Source organism: Lontra canadensis, unplaced genomic scaffold (assembly GCF_010015895.1).
Source record: "Lontra canadensis isolate GAN:19392208 unplaced genomic scaffold, GSC_riverotter_1.0 scaffold16, whole genome shotgun sequence".
Taxonomy (NCBI): Eukaryota; Metazoa; Chordata; class Mammalia; order Carnivora; family Mustelidae; genus Lontra; species Lontra canadensis.
Window position 1 is genome coordinate 5679487 of NW_022631010.1, and position 22021 is coordinate 5701507.

The 22021-nt window shown below is 51.3% G+C and overlaps 1 protein-coding gene across 3 annotated transcripts; it reads right to left on the bottom strand.

Annotated features, from left to right (window-relative positions):
• Positions 1–3964: 3964 nt before the first annotated feature.
• Positions 3965–18569, bottom strand: PDYN (prodynorphin). 3 transcript variants are annotated; one of them, XM_032859028.1, is made up of 5 exons: positions 18129–18569; positions 16825–16881; positions 12606–12665; positions 7362–7509; positions 3965–6069 (listed from the first exon to the last, which is right to left on the bottom strand). In XM_032859028.1, exons 4-5 carry the CDS (start codon positions 7488–7490, stop codon positions 5422–5424), a joined length of 777 nt encoding a protein of 258 aa, XP_032714919.1. In that variant the 5' UTR covers positions 7491–7509; positions 12606–12665; positions 16825–16881; positions 18129–18569; the 3' UTR covers positions 3965–5421. The 3 variants fall into 3 exon arrangements, with proteins under 3 accessions (XP_032714919.1, XP_032714918.1, XP_032714920.1); XM_032859027.1 differs by lacking the exon at positions 12606–12665; XM_032859029.1 differs by lacking the exons at positions 12606–12665; positions 16825–16881.
• Between the last annotated feature and the right edge of the window lie 3452 nt (positions 18570–22021).

A 22021-nucleotide genomic window follows, 5' to 3' on the forward strand; every position in this document is an offset into this window, starting at 1 on the left:
TAGTGGCTCAGTCCCTGATGCGGAACAAGTGTTACGTGTCAGGTCTGGGTAGGACAAAAGCCTTACGATATTACCCATTTTGCATTGTTCGCTTTACAAAAGAGAAAACTGTGTCTCAGAGAATCCAAAACCCACCCCCGTGACCAGTTAGCAGAGCCTGGCCACACTCAGGTGCCTCGTTCCCCTGACTCCCAGTCCAGTGCTCCTTCCTTCTCTAAGTCCAGACCCCGGATAGATCTTCCCAGGGACAGGAAAGCACTCCCCAGTTGACACCGGGGCAGGCCCTTCAGAAGCTATGCCAGTGTAACAGGGAGTTTAAGGATGAGCTAGGTGGGCACTTTCCGATGGCAAACTTCACGCCAAAAGCGATTGAGAATGAGGGGTGTCCTGGGGACAAAGAATAATGGGGCTTGACTTAAGTTAGACAGAGACAAGACAAATAGGGTGGCAGTGCAACTTCCATGCAAATTTACATATCAGAAGAATAATTATAAATCTTTGTTATAAACCTCCACAGCTAAATGGGAGTCCACACGGACCCAGCACATGAATCAAGCATGCCGAAATGACATCTATTAAGGAACCATTGTTTCCAGCACTGTCGCGGGGATTTTCTTTTGTTTTCACTTGGGGGCCCCTTAATTAATAGACAAGCCCCATCACTGGGTCTGGTTGTGTGAAGGGCTTGGAGCTGGGGGTGGGGGAGGGGTGATCCAAATCCGAGAGATCGTTATGATTGTCATGATCATTCTAACAAGACTTTCCTCGCTGCGGATGGTGTATGGTGTTGTCGTGGAAACGGCGCGCTTATTAGTCACACGCTCTTCTAAGGTCACCAGAATGCTGGCATCCCTTCATCAACGGCTGCTCTGTGATTGCTGCACAGTGGCCTTGGTGACATGGACAAAGAATCAGGACTCGGCAGGGTCTGCAATATTTTTGTTCCGATTCTTTCTCTGGCTTGCTCTCCATCCCTCAAACAGCTCATAAAAAAAGTGATCACCCCTCTGGGGCACTGGAAATGTTTTATATTATGATCGGAGTGGTGGTCACAGGGCTGTACACACATGTAAGGATCCACTGAGCTGCAATTTCAGATGAAGTAGGTGTGACAGCACGCACGTTATAGAGCAACAGAAAACAATTTTTTTTTTTAAATTTCATCCTTCTCTTACCATCAGGAGACTTTTGCTCTTTCAGCAGGTGTCTGGCTCACTCAGGGGACATCTGGAATATGGTCATCAGAGGGACCTCCCCTCAAGACAGGGTGGCACCTTGTGTCATACATGTCTTGTGTGCCAGATGCATCAGAGACTTCCCGTTCCCGAACCCTCGCCTCCCTCGAGGGAAGGCAGTGTTTTCCTGCCCACCTGACAGATTGAAAACTGAGTCTTGGGGCACTTGGGTGGCTCAGTTGGTTAAGCATCCAACTCCTGGTTTCTGCTCAGGTCATGATCTCCAGGTCCGAATATCAAGCTCCAAGTTTGGCTCTGGGCTCAGCAGGGTAGTCTGCTTCCCATCTTTCTCTTCCTCTGCCCCTCCTCCCACTCGTGCGTGTGCGCACACACACATACGCACACACACGACCAAGGCTCAGTAAAGCTCACCGAGAGCCACCAAGAAAAATGAGATCTGCACCCAGGTCCCTGTGACCCCTGGCCAGGTTCTTTCCTCATTGGCCAAGTAAAATGGGTCCAGAAAAGGGTGTCCAGAGCAATAACATTCTAGAATCCATGACATATGGGGAAAATGTAAAAACCCAGAAAAGGAGTGTTTCTCATTAAAAAAAAAAAAAAGAGGGAGAGAGAGATTTGGAAAAAAGTCACAAAAGAATGGTAAGAAAGTGATATGTCTCCTCCCAAAGATGTTATTGCTTGTCCTACTCAATGCTTCTTTTAAAAAATTACTTACATGGAAAAAATACAATATCAGATTTCTGTGGTCTCTTAAAAATCAAATCTGGCTACTCTGAGCCCAGATTCCCCACAACATACACTCTCCAGTTTGCTCCAATTCCCACCCAGTTACTTTCACTCACTAGGGTGGGGGGTGGTGACCATCTATTATGTTGTGGGCCGGCATTTATTCTTTCTCCTACTGGGAACCACGCTCCAACTACCCTCAAAAAAACTTCCGCTTGGGATGCCTGGGTGGCTCAGTTGGTTAAGCGGCTGCCTTCGGCTCAGGTCATGATCCCAGCGTCTGGGGATCGAGTCCCACATCGGGCTCCTTGCTCAGCGGGGAGCCTGCTTCTCCCTCTGCCTCTGCCTGTGCTCACTCTCTCTGACAGATAAATAAATAAAATCTTTAAAAAAAAAAATTCCGCTTTCCCACTCCTAGTCCAACTACTTTGAGTTGGATTAAATCAATCCCTGGCTGTCCACATGGTTTAGTCCTGACAATCAGAGCATCACATTAACCTGTCCAAAATGATTGCCATTAGCTCAGGATTGGACATGTGACCCAATCAGAGCTAATGAGATACAATGAAACTCTGATGGGGATTTCCTGTGAAAATAACATGCTAGACCCAAACCTGCATGGTATAGCCTGGAGCTGCTGCCAGCATCTAAAAAGCATGTGGAGTCTTAGAATGAATTCAACACAGAGGAGAAAAGAGCTCAGTGATAGAGAAGTCCAAGTGCTCTTTTCGAACCCCTTGATCAAGCTGTACCTGAAGCAAATGTCCTGTCTTCTTCATTTATGTGAGCCAACAAATTACTTAGTTTTTTTTTTGTTTGTTTGTTGGTTAGTTTTGGTTTTGGTTGTTCACTTAACTTATTTGAGATACTTAGGAGCCATTTGTTTGCAAGCAACAGAAAATTCTGAAAAGGTTCCTGGGCTGGTAGACAACAAGATCAGGACCCAATGCATCAAAGTGACAGAAACCTTAATTTCAACCCAACCTAAAGATAGAACTTCCCCACACTGAATTATTAAGGAGAAGCAATATGTCGTGAAATCCAAGTTAAAATTTATTATCAATGTGTCAATTTTGGCACAAAGTAGGTAGTTGGAGGAGATAATCCCAACCTTAGTTTCCTTCCAACTTGATGATCCTATGAACAGCAAGAATGGAGTATTCCTCAAGAAAGATTTCCTGAACACCCTAGGGATATTCCTCCCCTATCCCTATTATCCATTATTACTAAATCCCAGTTGTTCCCTTCACAATAATTACCATTAATTTAAATTTCATTTATATTCAATTTTAAATTCATTACATTTTATCTCTTTTACATTTAATTTTTAATTTTAGATTCATATTTTTGTTTCCTTGTCTTCCCCTCATTGCCTACAAGTTCCATAAGAGCTGAGACCTTGTCCATTTTATTTTCCTGTATGTCCGGCACCTAGAAAAACACCTACCACACAGCAGGCTTTCAATTAATTCTTTCTTGAATGAAGGAAAGAATGAAGGAGACCGACCTTCCTTGGCCCTATGTTTTCTAAGATGTCACTCGGAAAGCCAGTGACTAAATGGGACTCATGAGGTCTGGAGCCACTGGGACTCTTCCATACCAGCCCTATTTAAAGACATCTCCTTGATGCCATTTAATAAAGCATGTCATTTTAGTAAAGGACATTATGGCACACTCTCTACAGAGTTCTTCACCTTTGTCTGGGAACATTTGTCCCTCTTGCATTAGTAATCCAGCATAGGAGACAGTCTCTGGGAGTCAGGGAGGTCTTTCTTTCACAGAAGAGGAAACTAAGGCTCAGAGAGGTCAAATAACTTACCCAAGATCACACAGATCTCAAATTAAGGGTGATGGCATTCTAAAGATTGTGCTCTTTCTGTTATCCTACACTTAGTTTCCTGACGTGTGTGTGTGTGTGTGTGTGTGTGTGTGTGTGTCTGTATGTCTGTGTCTGTGTGTTGTATTTTTCATTCCACAGCACTCTTTTCTGCAAATGGTCTTTCCACGCTCTGGGGACTGAGGCACACATATACACACCCCAAGTCATCACCATCTTTCTTTTATTTATTGCACTGGAGGAGTATGAAATAACACATGCCTGCTAAGGAATAAGCAAATTCTGGGTAAACTGCATAAGTGGGATTCTTTTAAAAGCACATGAAGTAACCCTACAACAATCCATACATTTCAGAACATCATGAGGGACCTGGGGGTTGTGCGCAAAGAGGTATGCTCAGTAGCATCTTAGACAAATTAACTGAATTCAAGACCCTTTCCTCTCCTATCATGCCCAGCCTCCTGGATGCACGAACCAAGCTGTAGTGCCTAGGGATGAGCAAGCAAGAGCAACAGAGAGAGAGAGAGAGAAGACTTTGATCAAAACCGCAGAATTGGGAGGTCTCTGCCTCTGATTCTGGGTTATTTGAATCAAGGGAATTCATTTGGCCTCAAGCACTTAATCACTTCATGCCTCTTTCTGGTTTTATTCTGAGAAATCAGAAGAAAGAATCATCACAGGGGTTGAAGAACGCCTTTTTGTCTTTCTAGCTGTTGCTTCTGGATTCCCTTACCCAATGCCCAATGCATATGTTTGGCCAGATGGCTGAGACTCTTGGCGGCCAATTCAGCTGCTCAAGAACATGGTTGTGCTTAACCTCATCAACTTGACTCAGCTTTAGTTCATCCTGGGGTGGGAGTGTGCTGCCGATCTGTTTAATTAGTTTAATGAGGGCTGAGGGAACTGGTCCACATTTTGCGTTTGCTGCACAGAGCAAATTGGTTTGTCTTGCTCCCTTCCTGATCATTTCAGTATTCAGTGGGAGAACTGCTTTCATTACCATTTTGGAAGGGGTTTCCACGCCCTTCCTCTCCTGGGAGGAGCGGGGTGCTATCCAAGGTACCAACATGAACTAGAGTCCGGGAACTCGATTCCTCAAGAGGTATGTTTCTGAACGAGGAGAACACAGGGGACACAACTGAACACGTGCCCACCAGAGGACCGAGCTTTCTGATGTAGGACTTCCAAGAAAATGCAGTGTTTGAGCCTTTTACCTAAAGCATGGTCTCCGAAGTGAAGAGCACAAGGAGGTCCTTTAAGATTTGGGGTGAAGTGTTATGATTTCTATTTGTTTCTTTATCTTGTTTTGCTATTTATCTAGAGGAATGAAGAACATATCAGTCTGGATTCCTGGAACTGGGGAGTCACATTAATGAGGGGGGGTTAATAGGAAAAACTGCTGTTGGCGGTAGTTTCAATGTTCTAGAGCTGAAGCCAAGCACTGAGCCTACTGGAGAAGGGGACCTCCATCCTTCTTCCTCGCTAACCCTGGACAAACACTGTGCCCCACACAGAAAAGAGGCAGGCTGGGCTTGGATGTTTTGCACACCAGGCTGAACTGAGCATTGGGAACGGGGGCTCTAAGGTAGGATGAATGAGGGCACACCAATCTGGAAGGGTGTCAGGGGGAGCTCCTGACTTGACTCCACAATGGGGGGAGGATTACCCATCAAGAAGCTCTCCGGAGTAGGCATTGGGGTCTTCCTGAGACCGAGTTACTACCTTGAACTGGCGCCGCAGGAAACCGCCATAGCGCTTCTGGTTGTCCCATTTGAGCTTGGGACGGATGCGCCTCAGGAAGCCCCCATAGCGTTTGTACAGGTCCTCATGGCCCATTCTCTCCCCATTGCCCTCCCCATCTCCTTCCCCAGCAACCTCTGAGCTTCTCTTGGGGTATTTGCGCAGGAAGCCCCCATAGCGTTTGACCTGTTCCTTGTGCCCCTCCTCATTGGAATCCAGTGCCCCAGCCTCCACGGCATCATCATTCAGCTGGGTGTCCCCCAGCAGCTCAGACTCCCCTTCCTCCCCGAACCTGCCAGAGAGACCCCTGAGCCTCTCTGCCAGGCTCCTGCTCAGGGTGTCCTCCTCTGTCGGGGTGCTGAGGAGAAATCTGTTTTTCTCAATCTCCTTCGGGAAGGACCCAGAGCGCTTAGCCAGCTCACTATAGGGTTCCTCCCAAGCGGCCTTGGTCGCCAAGTCTTCTTTGCCATTGAGCCTGAAGGTGAAGGCGGTGAAAAGAGACAGAAGGCCTTGGCATCTCTCCCACTCCTCAGCCGACAGCAGAGCGGACTGGCATTCCAGGGAACAAATCTACAAAACCCCAAAAAGACCAGAGTGGTAACATCACCCCCGTTGAAACGCCAAGTCCCGTGTACTCCCCTGCCCCAGAGAATCCCTTGTCCAGTGTCAAAAAATCAAAAGTAGCTGCCCTTACTAAGCCCCAGGCTTCCCACTTTAATGCTCCCAGGGGTGCATGAAGGTAGGGGATGGTGCACCTGTGCACAAGATGAGGGAAGAGACATGGAGAGGCGAAACAGCTTTCCCAGGGAAACATGGCTACGAATGGCGATGCCAACATCCCAAGTAAGATATTCCCGGAGTGCTCTGCGGGGCACTCACTCATCCTCTGAGCTCCTGACTACAGAGAGAATACTTGGCTCTCGCCCCCTTTCCCAGGTGTGAAGGATGTAATAGACAAGGAAGCCGTCCAGGATGGTGGAGAGAACACTTGTGAGGTGTCGGAAGGCTCATCAAACCCCAGGCGACAAAAATGTCTCCTTCACAGGAGTGCTGGGAGAATTCAAATGTGATCGCGGTGATGGTCATGAGGAGGACAGTGACAACATGGGACAATTCTGGAACTTGGACCGAGGCAGGCTAATGCCACAAGCCCTCCACACGGAGCTCCCCTGTGATCGTCTGCCTCTCAATGAAGAACAGCTAGAACCGTGTGTTTGGTCCTTCGTGTTGTTATTTCAAAGAATCACGCCCATTTTGTGGATGTGGAAAATGAAGGCAGGCGTGTTCCAGAGTCTCAGAGTGAGAAAGTGATAGACCTAAAGCCTGTGCTCTGTCCACCACCACCTTGGAACCTTTACTCTCACCTGTCTGCCATCAAGGGAGAAATACATGGGGGAGCTGGATTCAAAGCAAAGCCAACAAGGCCAGGCCTAGAAATGCTAAGATCCAGGAGAAGGGTCCAGGCTTGGATCCTGTCAACCAGATCCGGGCATTTAGTTGTGGTTGGAGAGACCTCCTCCCACGGGAATGGCTAGACTAGGAGGTGCCCTCAGCCTGGTGGGAAGAGGCCCTAGAAAGTTGCCATAGGCTGCCTACTCCCAAAGCCAGCACTGCCTCCTTATTGACCCTCTTTGTTGCAAGGCATCAGTCTCCCTGGAAACCTGTGTCCGTCCCAGGCCTGAGCAAGCCAGGGGTGGTAAAGTCAGAGGTGGGGATAGAGGGGGGATCCTGCAGTCTCGGGTGCCCAGGATAACCCCACGGCAGGATGTGTCTGGCACAGGTGGGACAAGTCTATAGACCAGACGCACAGTGGCCCAAACTCCGCACACACGGCCCCTTCCGCACACAGGCCCAGGACCTACCAGAGGGTTGACGGGCTTGGGCCCATCCTGGGTCTTCACAGCACAAAGGGAGCACTGGGATAAGCAGTCCGCCATGACCGAGGGGAGCACGAGGAGGCAGGCGGCCAGCACCAGCCCCTGCCACGCCATGCTGTCTCCTCTCTTCCTGCTACAGATGGAGAAAGAGAAGAGAAGGGGTCTGTGAGCACCTACTCTGTCAGTGTCCGGAGCCATCCGGCCAACCCCTGTGGAAATACTGCAAGGCCAATAACCTCATTCCCATTTCACAGTCAGGAAAATAGAGGCCCCAGGAGGCACAGTGGTTGCCCAAGGCCAGGGATCAAAGAAGGGAATTAATGTGCTGAGTACTTGCTACAGGCCAGGAGCTTTCCCCCATGCTCACACTTATCTGCATAATAGTTCCAGAGGTGGGCTGTTCTGTTTTCATCAGACAGGTGGGGAAGTTGAGGCTCAAAGGGGAAGAGATTGCCTGCACAGCTAGGCAGTGGACAAGCCAAGACTTGACCTGAGTCTGTGAACCTTCAAAACCCACTTTGCCCATCCCCAACCCAGAAGACACTCAGCATCTGTTTTTCTGGATTCTCTGAGGCCCCATCACCTGCCTTGTCCCCACTCTGCAGCTTGTCCCCAGGCCAGTCCTTTCTGCCTTGTAAGTTCTCTGGAATTTGCCTTTTTCATCCCAGCACTTCTACTTACTGTGGCCATCTTTCCACCTCCTCTGAGCTGGCCTCCCTGCCTCTAGTTCCTTCTTGGATCCCTTCTGCCCAACCTAAAACACCCTGCTCAGCATGGCAATTCTGCAATCAGATCTGTTAGGCTGGGTCAGGCCTGGACCCCTTTCTAAATTATAGGAACACTCTCAGTCTCATCCCCTACACCCTAAGACTTGGTCCCAACCACATCAAGCTACTTGCAATTCCCCTAATAAACGTATCAGGCCCTGTCCCATCTCCGGTCCTTTGCATATGCTGGTCCCTCAGCTGGAAAACCCTTCCACTCCTCTTCTATTACCTGCTAATTTAGTCCCTACATTAGATGTCACTTCCTCCAGGCAACTTTCCCTGATCTCCGAGGCTGGATAGGATGTTCTTCCTTTGCAATCACCCTAAAACTTGTGCCTCCTCCATCAAAATATTCCACTATTTGGTAATTATCTGAGTCTTCAGGCTTTGGCTCCATGAAGGCAGGAGTTGTGTCTTGTTCATCTCTCTCTGCATTCCTCAAACCTGCCAAGCTTGCTCCTACCCCAGGGCCTTTGCACGTTCCATCCATGCACCACCACCACCACCAACCCCCCGCCACAGTACTCTTAGCCGAGATTTTCACATGGTTTTTTCCTTCTTGTAATTAGATGAAGTCAATGTCAAATCACCAGGGAGCTTTCTGCAGCCCCTGGATTTAAAGCTGCTTCCTGACTCCTCTTCCATCACCCTGCTTTGTTGGCACCAGAGCACTCACCATCTCATAGGATCCTCTGGATTCGGTGTTGGTTTGCTGTAGTTCTTGGCAAGTATCACTGACCCCGCTAGAGTGTTAGCTCCTCCAGGGCACTACCTGTCATGGTTCTGGTTGTCCCTGACCCACCCCTAGCACGCACATGCAGTAAATGCTAGGCATTAGAGTTCATGCATTGCAAATAGTGTGTTAAAAGCTCTTCCTCTCATAATTAACTCCTTATAAAACAAATATCAAGACTCAGTGCCATTCAAAAGGGGGCACAGGACCTTTCTCCCAACTGGAAATGGGGAGTTCTTCTGAGACACTCCTCTCCAGGTGGGAGGCTCCAGGCTCTGCCCACCTGGTCTTTGCTGCTGGACACCCATCACACTGCTCTCAGGGACACTGTCCTCCTTCCCTCCTCCAAGTCTCCCGTGCCTGCCTTTGCTGCAAACTGCCCAGTTTGCTCAGGGGATTTAGCGGGTACCTCCCCACCACCCCAGAGCCCCTCGTTGTAGCTCAGAGGGTCTCCCTCTCGAGCACACAGTAGATCCTCTCCCATCCGCTACCCCTCCCCAGGATGCCTAGTAAGATCCCAGACAGAATTTACCAAGCCCTGCTGTCCATCATCCCATCTACTCCTCCCCAGTAAGGTGCCACTTCTGGTTCAGTGAATCACCCAAGCCTTACAGCAAGCAGAGAAGCTGGGGAGCAAGACTGTTCTGCTTGACTCCCCACTCTTCTGATCTTAATGACTACCATTTCCAGAGCAACATTGATTCATTAACAGCTGAACCCTCTGCGAGACCCAGAGGACCCACTGCCCAGGGCCATTGACTTGTATATTGTTCTCAATCCACCCACCAACTGTGGGAGGTGGGTATCATCATCCCCACTCTGTAGATGAGAACACTGGTGATCAGAGAGGCTTGACAGATCTCCTGAGGTCACACAGCAACTGAAGAAGAGAACCCAGGCTTCTCTTGAAGCTGGGCAAGTTCTGCTCCCTGAAGCAGGGAGGCTCAGAGAAGAAAACCCAGGGAAGTGGACATGGGTCCATCGCACCTCTCTTGCCCACCCTGGACAGTCTCATGTTCTACCAGCTGCTGAGCAGTGTTGGCCTCTGGGAGAGTAAGCTGGACCTCTCATGTGCATATACAAAGCAGGCAGCTCTTGTTTTCTCCTTTATGGGCGATGGCAATGGTGGGGCTGGCCCCTTAGATCAGCAGTGATTTACCTGCCGTGGAGGAGGAGCCTACACCACACAACTCCCCGCCCCCAGGCTTCCCACACAGCTTGGCTGCCAAGGTAGGAGGCCCGATTCTAGATCCTTTTTGTCCCAGGCAAAAATAGCATCAGCAGCCTTTCCTTTCATCCACTAACTTTATATTTAATAATAATCCTAGCTGATCAGACGGATGTTAAGTACTCCTGATGTTCTAAATGATTCTCATGAATGAATTCATTTCTATTCATCGTGACTCTCTGGGGTGGGTACTATTGTCACGCCCACTTTACAGATCAGGAAACTGAGTTCAGACACCTGTCAAGCTTCTAGAGCAAGTAAGGGGCAAAGCTGGGATTTGCATCCCCAGGGGTCTGGCTTGAGCCCACTTTCTTAACCATGAGGTACTGGCCAGGCTCCCCCAGTCCACTGCCCACCCCCACCCCCCAGCCTCCAGCTTCTCCCTCCAGGCAGCCGCCTCCTGACTCCTCCAATCTTGTGAATCTGACTGCACCCCTGCCCTGCCTCCTGGCCTTTGAGAGGAACCCTGCCTCTTAGCCAACTGCTCTCGGGCTTTCCCACTAAGAGGAGCTGATGCTGACTAGCGTGCACCGCGTGCCGGGCCATGCTGAGACCCACCTGCGTTTTAACCCATTTGCCTCCTAACAACCCCATAAAACAGGAACTACTATTCTTTCCATTCTAGAAGCAGGGAAATGGAAGCACAGAGCTTACGTCATCTAAGGGATCCCAGCAAATGCACAGCACCCAGACTGGCTGGCTGTGAGCTTTGCCTGATGCAGGCCTGACCACGCCCCCTGCAATTCCAACAAGAGTGCTCCATGTGCCCCGTCTTCCAGGCTTTGCCCAAGGGGCTCCCTCTGTCTGGAACACCACCCCCATCCCCTCCCATCTGCCTCTGACCTGGCTAACTCTGATTTGTTCTTCAAAACTCAGCCTCAGTTGCCTCCTCCAGGAAGTCTGCCTGGATTAGCCCCCTCGTCAGAGCTCCCACAGTCACCTATGCTGGCTCTGTCACATTAACTGCCTCTTGTTTTCTGAGTTCCCTGACCAGGGTGCGGTGGAGGGGGGCGGGGGGATCTTCATCTCTGCAAGTCAAAGTCGCTACAGGGAGAGTGTGTGGTGCATTTGAGGATGACAAGGCGGCCAGGGTGGATGAGGGGGCATGAGGCAGGAGACTGGGGTAGAAAAGCAGACAGAGGAGCTGTGGCCAGATGGCGTGGGACCCTGTAGGCCAAGGTGAGGAGTCTGCGTTTCGCTCTTTCGCTATGAGAAGACGAAGGCCGTATGAGGATTGATGATGAACGGATGAGTGAACGGTGTGCCCAGCGAGAGCAAGAGCTCCCCCAGGTTTGTTGAGCGGATACAACGGGCCACCCCTGGACGTCTGGGAAGCCTAGTCTGAATTTTTCGGGATCACGGCTCTGTGCCCCTTGAGAAACCTCACGGGGTCTGCGGTTGTCCAAGACCAACACTGCTAAAGGAAATTCAGCAAATGTTGTGGAAACCAGGGAGCCAGGGGAGGGGAGGGAAGAGGAAATAAGAGAAGAGGGCAGACAGGAAGCGGAAGGGGGAGGAGAGATGAAGGGGGAAGGGAAAGACAGAAGAAGGAACCAGGTGACATGCTGAATATTAGGGACTTTATTCTGAGGCTTTGATTTTTTTCCTTGACTTGCTCAAGGTGTGAGCAGAGTTATGGTTCCTTGGCCCTGGGAAGGACACAAGTCCCTATCTTCAAGCAAAGCACCTCTCACCCCTACCCACCCCCAACACACACACCCACGCCCCACCGATATAGCCCTCGCCCCCTGAGCCTCAGTGGCTTTCCCAGGAAGAACTGGGAAGGGACGTTAATGGCATGGGGAACAAGCAGAGGGCTGCCCAGGGAGGGTCAGGGCAGTGATGGAGGGGTTAGGCAGGGTCAGGCAGGGCTGAGGCCTCTGGCTTCCTCCTCCTCAGCCTGCAGCTCTCTCCCTGCACAAGGCAAATGTCCAGAGGCTGCAGACCAGCTGCCTGAGGGACAAATTCAGCAAATAGGCACGAGGTGTTTTGCCTCGCATAAGGATTTTTTTTTTTTTTTAATTCTGTTGCCACCAATTCTAACTTGGGATGTTTTTATATTTCAAAATCTTAATTTCTGACCTATATTAAAAAATCAGAAGTTCTGGAGACATTGGGCCTGCACTGCCATAGGGCAACCGTTACCCAAGGGACACGTGCAGCCTGGTCACCACTGTCCCCACCCGGTGGCTTCCCTCACGTCTGCTGCTGAGCACCTGATAGATGGTTGACTGCAGTGCCTTCTCCAATAACTTGGAGAAGGAGCATGGGGTCAGAAAGGAGAGGGGCGCCTCCAAGTCTTTCCTGACCCAGAAGCGGGATCAACAAGTCCTTAGTTCTGCGGATTCAAAACCCAACCCACCCCTTAGCCCCAGTCTGGGAAAATTACTTGACTTTGCTGTGTCTCTGTCTTCTTGGTCACATAGTGGGGCTAATAATAATGTGTCAGGGGGTGGGTATAGGAATTAAGTAATCATGCACATGGCCCCCCAGCTGGGTACCTGGCACGTAGTCAGTGCTTTACATAGCAGAATATGAAGGCTCCATTCAACTCTTAGTCTCTAGGAGGTGCCAAAAGAAGGCAAAAAGGAGTGAGAACACATGCCTGGAACACAGTTCAAAGACCAAAAAATGAGTTGTTGAATGAATGAACGGCCACGTGCGTAGGGCCTACTGTGTGCCAGGCAGCACTGACCACTCCATATCCACAGTCACATTGGTCCGGTAACGGCCACCACAGCTCAATAGCCTACTAGGTGCCAGGCTGGGCGTTCCCACTTTACACACACAATTCTAATCCTCAGCACAGCCCCAGGGGGTAGATGTCTTTATACCCTTTGTACAGAGGAGAATACTGAGGCTGGGGAAGAAGAAGTCGCCTGCCAGAGTTGCTTGGTTTGTCAATGGGAGCTGGGCTTCTGACGAGATCTCTCTGGGTTAAAAGGTGACTCTAATAAAAATACATCAGCCCTGAGATCTTCACTAGGCAATCCTATTTCCTTCCTATTGTAGGATAAACAAATTACTGAGCCCTGCCAGATGGGTCCTTTCACCTTTGTTGGGGGATTTGCTTAAAGTCGTGCATCAGAGGTAGCCCTGACTGCTTGTCAACCAGAAAGAGCTGAGAAGAAATGGCACTTGGATGCTCAAGGTGTGAGGTGGGGGGGAATAGCGTCAGGCAGGCAGACCCCAGAGGGAAGTGCACATGGCCACCAGGGAAGGAGGGGCCCCCTCCATGGACTGAGTGGGCCCGGGGGCCTCCCCACAGCCCTCCCAAAGAAAAACCCTCTTTACTTGCAGGTCCCTGAAGGACTTCCTCAGCCCCTGCCTCGTGGGCTTTGTGACAGCCCAGGGAGGGAAGCAGAAGCTGGTGGGGAGGAGGGAGCATTCTCCCCTACGAGGCGAGGAAATTTTGGACCCACCAGCCTCCATAATCACATGATCCAATTCCTTCTACTAATTCTCTTTCTCTATATGTACACATCCTACTGTTTCCATGTCTCTGGAGAACCCTGAGAACATATCCAACACCCATCCCATCTGCTCATCGTCGTAAGCGTAGGGTTGAGACAGGGACGAGATGCCCAGATGCCCCAAACTATAGACTAGCTGGTCTTCCGTGGACCAAGTTCACCGACCCCTGCTTTCATTGCTCTTATCACCATTTTTCTAATTTTGATTATTCTCATTGTTTTGAAGTTGACTTTCTTGAGAAAAATCAGAGAGCAGTCACTCCCCTCCCCAAGCCCTGGCTTCTGGCTTCTTGTCTGCCTCTGCCCTGTGACAGGGCCGCCCTGGCGACCCCACCCCCCACCCCGAGGCCCCAGAGTTCCTTGGGAGGGAAGGGACTGCCTTCCCCACCCACTCATCTCCTGGCGGTGATATTTCTATATTGTAGGCAGAGGGCTCAGAGGAGCGGCAAGCATTAAAAAGCCAGCGTGGAATAATAATGGCTTGATTTAACATTGCAATTATCTCTCCCAGCACTTTATCGCATATGATTATCCCTATTTGATAGAAGAGGAAATGGGAAAAGGTAGGAATGAAGTCACTTGTTTAAGGTCACAACATGAGTCAGGAGGGAAGTGGAGATAGAGCGGGGCCTCCCACCCTCAGGCGGTGACTCGCACTGAGGAGCTGGCGTTTCAATGACCCTCCAACAGCCTGCCCACGGCCGGCGGGCTGGGAGCCCGGCGCTGCTGCTCTGTGCCAGGCCCATGGCCTCCCGCGGCCACCGCTGGGGCAGGTGCCTCCTTTACCGGCTTGGGTGGGAAGGGTGAGGACCAAGGGACCACACACCCCAGGGTCCCAAGGGCATGTGTGGCTGAGCTGGGGTTCTCTGAGACCGTAGCATCCCTGCAGAAGGTATAGCTATGGGGCCAGACTCGCTTTCAGTCCCATTACTGCATGTTTGCCCTCAGGAGAATCCAGGAAGCTGGCACGATGAGCCCCATTTTCCAGATGAGGAAAGAAGGTCCCAGAGAGGCAAGATCACCAGGTCAAGGCTGAGAGGCAAGGACATAGCAGAAGCAGACTTGAAAGTCAGTCTGCAGACCCACCCAGAAACCGTGCCTGAGGTGTGAGGTCACATTAAATGTCCAGCAGACCCTCCCACCAAAGTCTCACGTTCCTGAAGATGAGACTGTTTCTGGAGTTTTACCCTCCCCCACACCAAAAAGCATATGAAGTTCACCACTGCGGGTCTCCAGGGGCTGGAAAAGGGAGATCCGGAGAAGTGGCAGACAGTGTTCTTGTAAGGCCTTTAGGGTCATTAACAAAGAATGGACTGTCCGCGGAGGAGGGGCGGGGAGAAGGGCTCTGGTCTCAGATGGAAAGTGAACCCCCATGCAGTCCAGCAAGAATCAAAGCACAGAACATGGGATACAGCCCTCTGTCCTAGGCCACTTACTGTTCGAGGACCAGAATGAAACATGGCCCTGCACTCCATGGTCATGGGGGGTTATTAACTTTGTTTTTAAAAGAGTGATTTTTAAGAGCAGGAGTCACATGAAACCCCCGCCCTTTGTTATTTGGTGCAATTAAGGGACGGGGAGAAAGGCAAAGGAGGATGGGCCAGAGAGAGACAGGGATTGAGATGCAGAGAGACAGAGACAGAGAGGGAGACAGAGACAGAGAGGTGTGTACGCCAAAAAGACTAGCAGAGACTCTTGTGCACAGAGAAAGAGATAAAGACACTAGAGAAGCTGGGAGATGATGGAGAATGGAGCAGGAGAGGTGATGGAACAAACGGGAGAAGGTACAGGAGGAGGGGAGGGAACAGAAGCAGAGCAGGGGAAGGCAGGGCCGGGAGGGGACTTAGATTCAGTGCGTTGACCTACTGTGTGATCACAAACACCAATTCCTCCTCTTGCCAGTGGACCCGTGGGCCAAGCACATAATAACTGCTCACTAAACCCTTCTCAGCTTAGACTGAACTGTCCACTAACGGTCAAAGAGCCAAACGATGGTAGACAAATAGGTGGTAGATGATAGATGGTAGATGGTAGGGGACCATGCCTAGAGCCTCCCTCTCCAGCCAGGGTGACAGCTGGATGGCCTCAGGGAGAAGTCTCCTGAGCCCAAACTCGTGGCTGTGCCACGTGGATCTGGGCCGTTTACCCTCCTGCCAGGAACTTCAATCTGGACCTGGGCTGGGAGCGATTAACGAGGCCCAACATCAAAGGTCCCAGGACCCGTCTCCCTCTCCAGGACCTGATCCTGGACTTACTGTGTGTCTCCAGAAATATTTACTGCCAGCCACAATGGCGAGCCCTGTCTCGGTGAAATTGTTTTAGCCCTTTGTCAGGCGCAGTGAGATTAACCAACATTTATGGGCTGAGATGAGCGAAAACGGTGAGAGAAATCAGCTCGCTGACTGCGCTTTCTCAGACACACGTTGAAATCAAACCACCAACTATCGATCCCACTTCGAATGATGGAAGACATCTAATAAATACAACAATTGTGCAAGAATGGCCCAAGGAGGGAGGCGGTAGGAGCGGGGTGGGGAGGATCGATCAGGAAGAGACTTCATGATCCTGAGGCAACAGATGAAGAAATGGTCTTCTGTTGGTGCGGAGAGGATGGGACTGGGAGGGGAGGAGAGTGTCAGCCCCACCAACTGAGATACTAGACCTATTTCCCGGACATGGGGCACAGCTTGATGGTGTAGGGGTGATAAAGGGTATTATAACAGACAGAGGGGGAAGGGACAGTGAGAACTTGAGCAGTCACTCTGGCATTTATTGAGTACCTACTGAATGCCAGGCATATTACAGTATCCCGTGGGAGTCTCGCAATAACCTTCAGAGGTCATCACTATTATCCATACCATGTGGGTGAGGAAATGAACTCTCGACTACTGTCCCCAAATCACACAGCAAATGAGTGGTGAGACCTGAGATTTGAACCCACGTCTGGGTTATTGTGAGACACACATTAAGACAATATATGGACCATTCCCAGATCCCAGGAGTTATCTCAAGACGCTAATCCCTGTCCATTTGGTTTAGGGTGATGGTAAATTTCTCAGCTAGCCCCCGAGCCAGTTCCTTTGCCTGCTCTGCTAAAACCTGCTAGGTTCCTCAGGAAGCATGGCGACATCCAACCCCCATCTGCCGGCGGAGACACACCCATCACACCTCTAGCTCATCTGGGGCAAAGCAGTGGGCTTGAGATCCCGTCAGCAAACGCAAACCTCCCCCAGGCAGCCCAGCTCACCCCGAGGCTGCTGCAACAGCTCCCCCACGCAGATCTCAAAGCCTGGAGATTAATGACCTGCAGAAATAGAACAAAAGGCAAGGTGAAGTGGGATTGAGGGGAGGAAGAAAGGGGGAAAGAGGGAGAGATGTGGCGGTGGGAGGGGGAGGCCGGGGGTTGACATTCTGCAATGTTAGCAATGGATCTTGACTGGAACGCCTGTCAAATTAGAAAGACTTGTACATTTTACCAACCCTTGGAAGAAAGATGGTAATGAAGACTTTCAGTCTGTGGGAAGGGAATTGAAATCAGATCCAATAACCTGAAGAGCTTGTTTCCCCTGGGAAGGTTGGAGGCTTAATTAAGGAATGTTTGTAAAGCTTGGAGAGATTCTAGGTAAAAGGTACCCAGGAAAAATTACGAGGTCACAGAATTTACTATTCAACCTCTGTGTCGTCGCCAGGCTTTTCTTTCTCCCCTTTTTTTCTTTTCTCTGAAGCTCACCAGCTTTTTTGCTAGAGTCAAACTTCAGGATTCTAGAATACTTTCTTTGAACAAGGATATCTTTACCAGTGAGCAAATGGCTTTCCCATCTGAGCTTCTTTGTCCCTGCCCACCTGGGCTATAATTTACATGAAAGCAACAAGTCCTTGCGAAGGAAAATTGACAAGAAAAATCCTGTGAAGCCTGAGTCTCCTGGCACGTTGTCACTCTCATTCCCCTGTTCCTTCCCAACAAAATAGCCCCAAACTTCATTTCTGGGTAAATGATGTCAAAGGAAAACCACTCAAGCCAGCACCCTGTCAGCAATTAAACAGGATCCGAAAAAGAATGAAAAGGCTTAACTTGGTTGTACATTGATGTACATGATACCCAGTAAATGCCAGAGCTCTGAATCTCATTAACGTCCCCCAGATCTTGTTCTCTAAGTCCGGCGAGAATCACTGACCTTTAAAACCGCCCTGAGTGGCTCAACTCACTTCTTCCACCCGGGGCATCCCATCCTCACATGGGAACCATGTGTGCCGACCACTGGGGAAGAAAGAAGACCCTGGAGCTAAAACCGAGGGGTGGTACCCTTGGGGGAGAAGAACCCACCTGTTTAAGCCAGGGCTGCGCCGAGGGAGGATTCCGAAGAACCGTCCGTCTCACGCAGACGGATCTGGGGGTTTGTAAACTAACCTCATAACTGTAACTCTGTCTGCCAAATTATCAGAGCCAGACCTGAAATATCCCAGCCCGAGCTCTTACCACCCCCAGGTCCAGAGGACCGGGAAAAACAAATATCATCAAAAGAGAGATTCCCGTGCCCCTCTGGATATTACCTGTGCTCTTCTTTGTCCCTGGGCAGCTTCTGGCCGAGCAGGTCGGAGGGTGGTGGCAGGTGGCTGGGTCAGGACTCGGGGGTCTTCCTGACTCTGGCTCGGGAAGAGGTGCCAAAGAAGCGGCTGTGAGCACCACCAAAGCCCCTCAGAATGGCAGTTCTGGTGCCTCGCCCCCCCCTTTTATGGACTGGAGCCTCCCCCTGTCGCTCAGCCCTTGCTGAGCACAGGCTGCTGGGAGCCAATGGGGAAGTAGCTCAGAGCAGTCAGAGGCACAGACCCCCAGGCCCTTCAACTCGAACTCCCTGGGCCCCACACAATAGGCTTCTCTTCGTGACAGGGGATGTGGAGGAGGAAGGCAGCCGTGCAGGGAGGGGGTTGGATCCTGGGTGTAGTGCTGTTTGTCACTTGAAATCCGGCCACTTCAGTCTTTGATGCGTTTCCAGGAGAGTGTCAGAGAAAAGAGAGAGAGAGGTAGGGAAGGACAGAGACAGAAAGAGTTGAAGAAAGAGAGACACAGAAAGAAAGAGACAGAGAGATACAGAGACAGATGGAGACACAGAGAGAGATAGAGTCAGACAGATCTGGAGACAGAGAGAGGGAGTCAGAAAGATATGGAGACAGATGGGGACATAGAGAGGCAGCGAAACAGAAGATTCAGAGAAACGGAAAGAGAAAGACGCTGTCAGAGAAATAGGGCGTGATACAGATGAGAAAGAGTTGGGAAAACAGAGAGACGCGGAGTGCCAGAGATGGGGCCGTCCAGAGAGATGGGGGGGACCGGAGGGAGAGTCAGAGGAAGAGAGAGAAGGAAACCAGGAAAGAGGACAAGCTCGGGTAAGGAGATCTAGAGACAGCAGAAGAGGCAGAGAGCCCCCGCCGAGGGAAGCGATGAGAAGGGGAGGGCAGCCGGAGCCAGTGCCCTGTGCCGGGTGCCATGGTAGCTCCGCATGCCGCTGTTCACGCATGTGCTGGAATGTTTTTGTGTGCACACTTGCCTGCACCCACTGTCGACTCTGGTACATGCCTGGGCTGGTGCCAGGCACAACCAGCCCTGGCAGGAACTCAGCCCTTCCCCGGCAGCCAGGAGCTGCAGTTTACTTTTCTCTGATGGCAATACAAAATGAATGATCATGAAATCCCCCTCAAAATATGGGCTCCGATGTGCCTTTGCCTGCACTCCGGGTGGGGGGCATCCCTACCTCCTCGGAGTCCTCGGTCCACGCTAGCAGCAGCTTGAAGGCTGCGCTCTCATGGCCACAAATACCCTCCAGAACATTCCGAGTGGGGTGGTCTCTGAGTTTGGGAGAGCACACGCTTCTTGCCTCAGTCCACAGCAGACGCGCAGTTTGTGGGGGGAGGCATGACTATTTCAGAAGCCTGGCAGGGGCTGCCCGTTCCCTGGGCACCGAGGCTGCACCAGGCCCTCGGCCAAAGCTGGCGAGTTGAGTCCTCACCACCTGGCCCGACAGTGAATATTATTCCCATCTTGCAGGTGAGGAAAAAGAGGTTTCAGAGCTGAGAAATGTCCCCAAAGACAGACAGCAAGTTCAGTTGTCAAGCTAGGGAGGAACAGACGCAGGCTGGCCTGAGCCCAGAGTCCCCTGCTCACTCCCTCAGCCCCCCGGGGTGCGAAGCCCCAGTCTCCCCACACAGAGGTGTGGGGACCCCGGGCTGTGCTCTCTGGGACTATCCATCCCCCAACTCCGCCCCCATCCAAGGTAGAACCGGGCTGCAACTCAGAATACTGGAGATGTGGGTTTGCTTCCCAGCTCTGCCAGCTCACCGGCAGACTGAGCTTGGACAAGTTTCCAACTTCAGATTTAGTCGGCTTATCTATAAAATGGGGATAACGGTCTCTAGCTCATCGGGCTCTTGTGGGGAGTGAAACAGGGTGTGGGCAGCATCACTTAATGCAGCCAATCCTTAATGAGGGCTCCATCACCATCTGTCCTCGTGATAATCCCACCGTTCCTGCTCTGACGCACCAGTGTTCTCCATTCTCTGGACGCTGGTCCTCTCCCTGCCCCTGATTCATTACAGGGAGGAAGATGGAAGGAGCGGTCTGCTGGGCACCTACTCAATTCCATACACTTCCTCATGGCGCGCTATACAGTCACAACCAGCATATGTGTGGTATGGATGCCCCAGCCACACAGGGAGGGAGGAGACGTTGAGCCCTGTCCCTTAGGTCCCAGAGCTCAGCTCCCCCACACTCCCCTCCAGCCTGGAGATGACGTCTACCTCCTCCCTTTCAGAAAGGACTCTTCGGGATCCAAATCAGCCTTTCTCTCCTCCTTGTCCATGTTCTCAGGCAGCATGTGGGGGCGGGTTCAGCCGGGGCAAAGGACTTCAGAAGTCAGTGTGGAAGCCCCCATCCCCAGTGTCCAATGGCCATGGCCCAGGCTCAGTGAGTGCTTGGCCACATGTCAGGCTGGCTTCCCCCCAGAGGATCCAGAGGACTTGGGTGCCACCCCAGGAATCTGGGGGCCTTGAGCTGCAGTTGCTTCTTCCTCCCTAAGGCCAACTCCATCCTCAGTCTCTCTCCATCCTCCTTATTCTTCACCTCATGCTCAACCTCCCCACCTCTACCTCCACAAACTCTTGGAATAGACAAAGGCTCTAGGAGACAGGGTACAACAACTCCCATTCCTGGGAGTCAGCGGGTACCCAAATAGAGGAGCAGGGGCCTCTCTTGACCATTGTTCATCGTAAAGAGGAGTAAGGACAGCCAGGAGAAAGACATGGCAGATAATCCCGCTTTACACCCTCAGGGTTTGGCATCCTTCCCCCCTGGAGCCTATTGTGAGCCTCAAAAAACAAATGGTTTATTCATCTGCTTTTCCTTTCCTTCTGCAGCATCCTTTACGCACATGCGCAGGACAAGACCAGGAGTGGCTTTCTCCCACAGTCCTAGAGAAGCTTGTCATAAAGCCCATCCCTCCCCCAGACTCAGGAATGCTCGAGGTCACATCCCAGCCCCGTGGGCAGCAGCACGTGGGATGGGGACCCATGGAATTGCAGGCTTGCTTGGGCTCAAAGCCTCATGCTCCCACTTACGCACTATGTGGCAGCTGATGGATCCCTCACCTCTCTGGGCTCCTGAGTCATCTGAAGATAGGCGGACAACACTAGCTCCATGCAGACGTTGAGACTCCTTCCTGAGCTCTGTCATGCTTTCTTCCCTGCATGACGAGGCTCTAATTTGGATCTCGAAGTGGGCCAAAAGCAAACACTGAAGAGAAGAAAATATTTGCAACAACCAGCCCTTGAATCATTCTGTTAGGAAGGAGCAAAGAAGAACTTGGCAGAGGACAGACAAGTAGAGCCAGCATTTCTTAAGTCCCTCCCCCATGTCAGTCCCTGTGGCGCCACGTTCACAGTCAGTACCGCGCCTGATTTCCCCAGTACCCCTGCAATCAACTGCACACCATACCCCCCCTTTACAGATCGGGAACAGAGGCTGGGAGAGGGTAAGCCATGGGCACAGAGCTATGCAGGGGGCAGCATGGCAGAGCACAGTCTGAAACCAGGTCGCTGGGTCCCAGGTGTGTGCCCCAGGCCCGGGTGCTACTGCTTCCCACCATCTCTCCGCCCTGCTTCTGTCTCATCTTGAAGCTCTATATATTTTCTCTCTTCACCTGTTGCTCTGGGAACACAGGAGCAGCTGACCTGGATCACTCCGGGGCCCTTGGGTGGAATTCAGTGCCTGTCTCCAGCTGGCTTCCAGTCCCCTGGCAGCTCTCCTGCAGAGACTGCTGCCGTGGGAACAGGGACAAGGAAGTCAGAAGCTGTGCTGGAAGAGTTCCCCTGTTCAACCTCTCCGTCTCTGTCTCCCCCTCCCCCTCCCTCTGTCTCCTACTTTCATATCCAACTGTCACCAGGAGCCATTCTGT

What these genes read in the sequence shown, in the direction of transcription:
- PDYN (XM_032859029.1), bottom strand. Translation starts at nt 7,490, where the DNA reads ATGGCGTGGCAGGGGCTGGTGCTGGCCGCCTGCCTCCTCGTGCTCCCC. An exon ending in CCAAGCCCGTCAACCCTCTG is followed by an intron (nt 6,070 to 7,361) that starts GTAGGTCCTGGG and finishes GGGGTTTTGTAG; the next exon opens with ATTTGTTCCCTGGAATGCCA.